This window comes from Vollenhovia emeryi, unplaced genomic scaffold (genome assembly GCF_000949405.1).
Source record: "Vollenhovia emeryi isolate VEMERY1.0 unplaced genomic scaffold, V.emery_V1.0 DF951211.1, whole genome shotgun sequence".
Lineage (NCBI taxonomy): Eukaryota > Metazoa > Arthropoda > Insecta > Hymenoptera > Formicidae > Vollenhovia > Vollenhovia emeryi.
The window spans coordinates 1-1,118 of NW_011955155.1; the positions used below are offsets into that span (position 1 = coordinate 1).

The following is a 1,118-nucleotide window of genomic DNA, read 5'->3' on the forward strand; positions in this document are numbered from 1 at the left end:
GATAATTGGGTCGCTCGTTTTGGTGCACCTAGTATTTTGACGACCGATCAAGGTCAACAATTCGAGGCACAGCTTTTCGCAGCTCTTCTTAAGCTTATCGGATGCAGACGCATTCGTACAACAGCTTACCACCCCGCCGCTAACGGCATGATTGAGCGTTGGCACCGCACCTTCAAGGCAGCGATCATGTGCCATAACACGCCGAATTGGGTGGAGGTCCTCCCGACAGTTCTGCTTGGGCTACGCACGCATGTGCGTATGGACACTAAAGCCTCCCCGGCCGAATTCCTTTACGGCACGGTACTACGGATTCCGGGAGAATTTTTCCTCCAGGAGGATTTTACACCGGATCCTCAAATTTTTGTTGATGACTTCCGACAGCGCATGCGTCAGGTGAAGCCAGTACCGGTGGCACACCATTATAAGAAGCGCGTTTTCCGTTTTAAGGAATTGTCTGTCTGTTCGCACGTCTTCCTCCGTAAGGACGCGGTCAAAAAGCCTCTAGAGCGACCGTATTCAGGCCCCTTCAGGGTAATTGAAAGGACGTCGGACAAAGTCTACTCGATTGAGATAAACGGTAGACCTACAGCCGTTTCGATCGAGCGTCTCAAACCTGCTCATTTTGTACCGGACGACGCTCTAGCCCCTGGCGATCCGTCTACGTCCGACGCTACAGACAAGCCTCCTGCTTCGTCAAGCACTCAACCGGGTACCCTGAAAGCGTATTCGGGCCCGAAGAAGAAAGTACAAATCAGGTTAGACAAGAACACCGTACGTTCATTTCCTCGTGACTAAAATCTTGATACGGGAAGTACTGGTGGATTTGTATTGCGCGTAAAAGTTTATATTTTCCGTCGGCCATTAGTGTTAAAAGGCAATTTGCATTCTGGTCGCGGTCGCGTATTATCATTATTTTGCGTTTGATTTATGTACATCCTGCGTATGCGTTAGCTCTGTAAGCAGCGGTACTAAGCTATAAGTTTACATATAATATGTCGGGGTAGCTGCAATGTACATCCTGCGTATATTTCTTTTTAATTTTAAGCAGCGGTACCAGTATATAACCCTGTAATAATGTACATCCTGCGTATGCGTTAGTCTCTAAGCAGCGGTACTAG

The 1,118-nt window shown here is 48.3% G+C and overlaps 1 protein-coding gene across 1 annotated transcript; it reads left to right on the top strand.

Moving 5' to 3' along the window:
• Positions 1 to 147: 147 nt before the first annotated feature.
• On the top strand, positions 148 to 755 carry LOC105562373 (the record flags this gene model as incomplete). The annotated part of the gene is made up of 1 exon (XM_012013204.1): positions 148 to 755. A coding segment is annotated over exon 1 (608 nt), but the record flags the coding sequence as incomplete, so codon positions are not given.
• Positions 756 to 1,118: the final 363 nt, after the last annotated feature.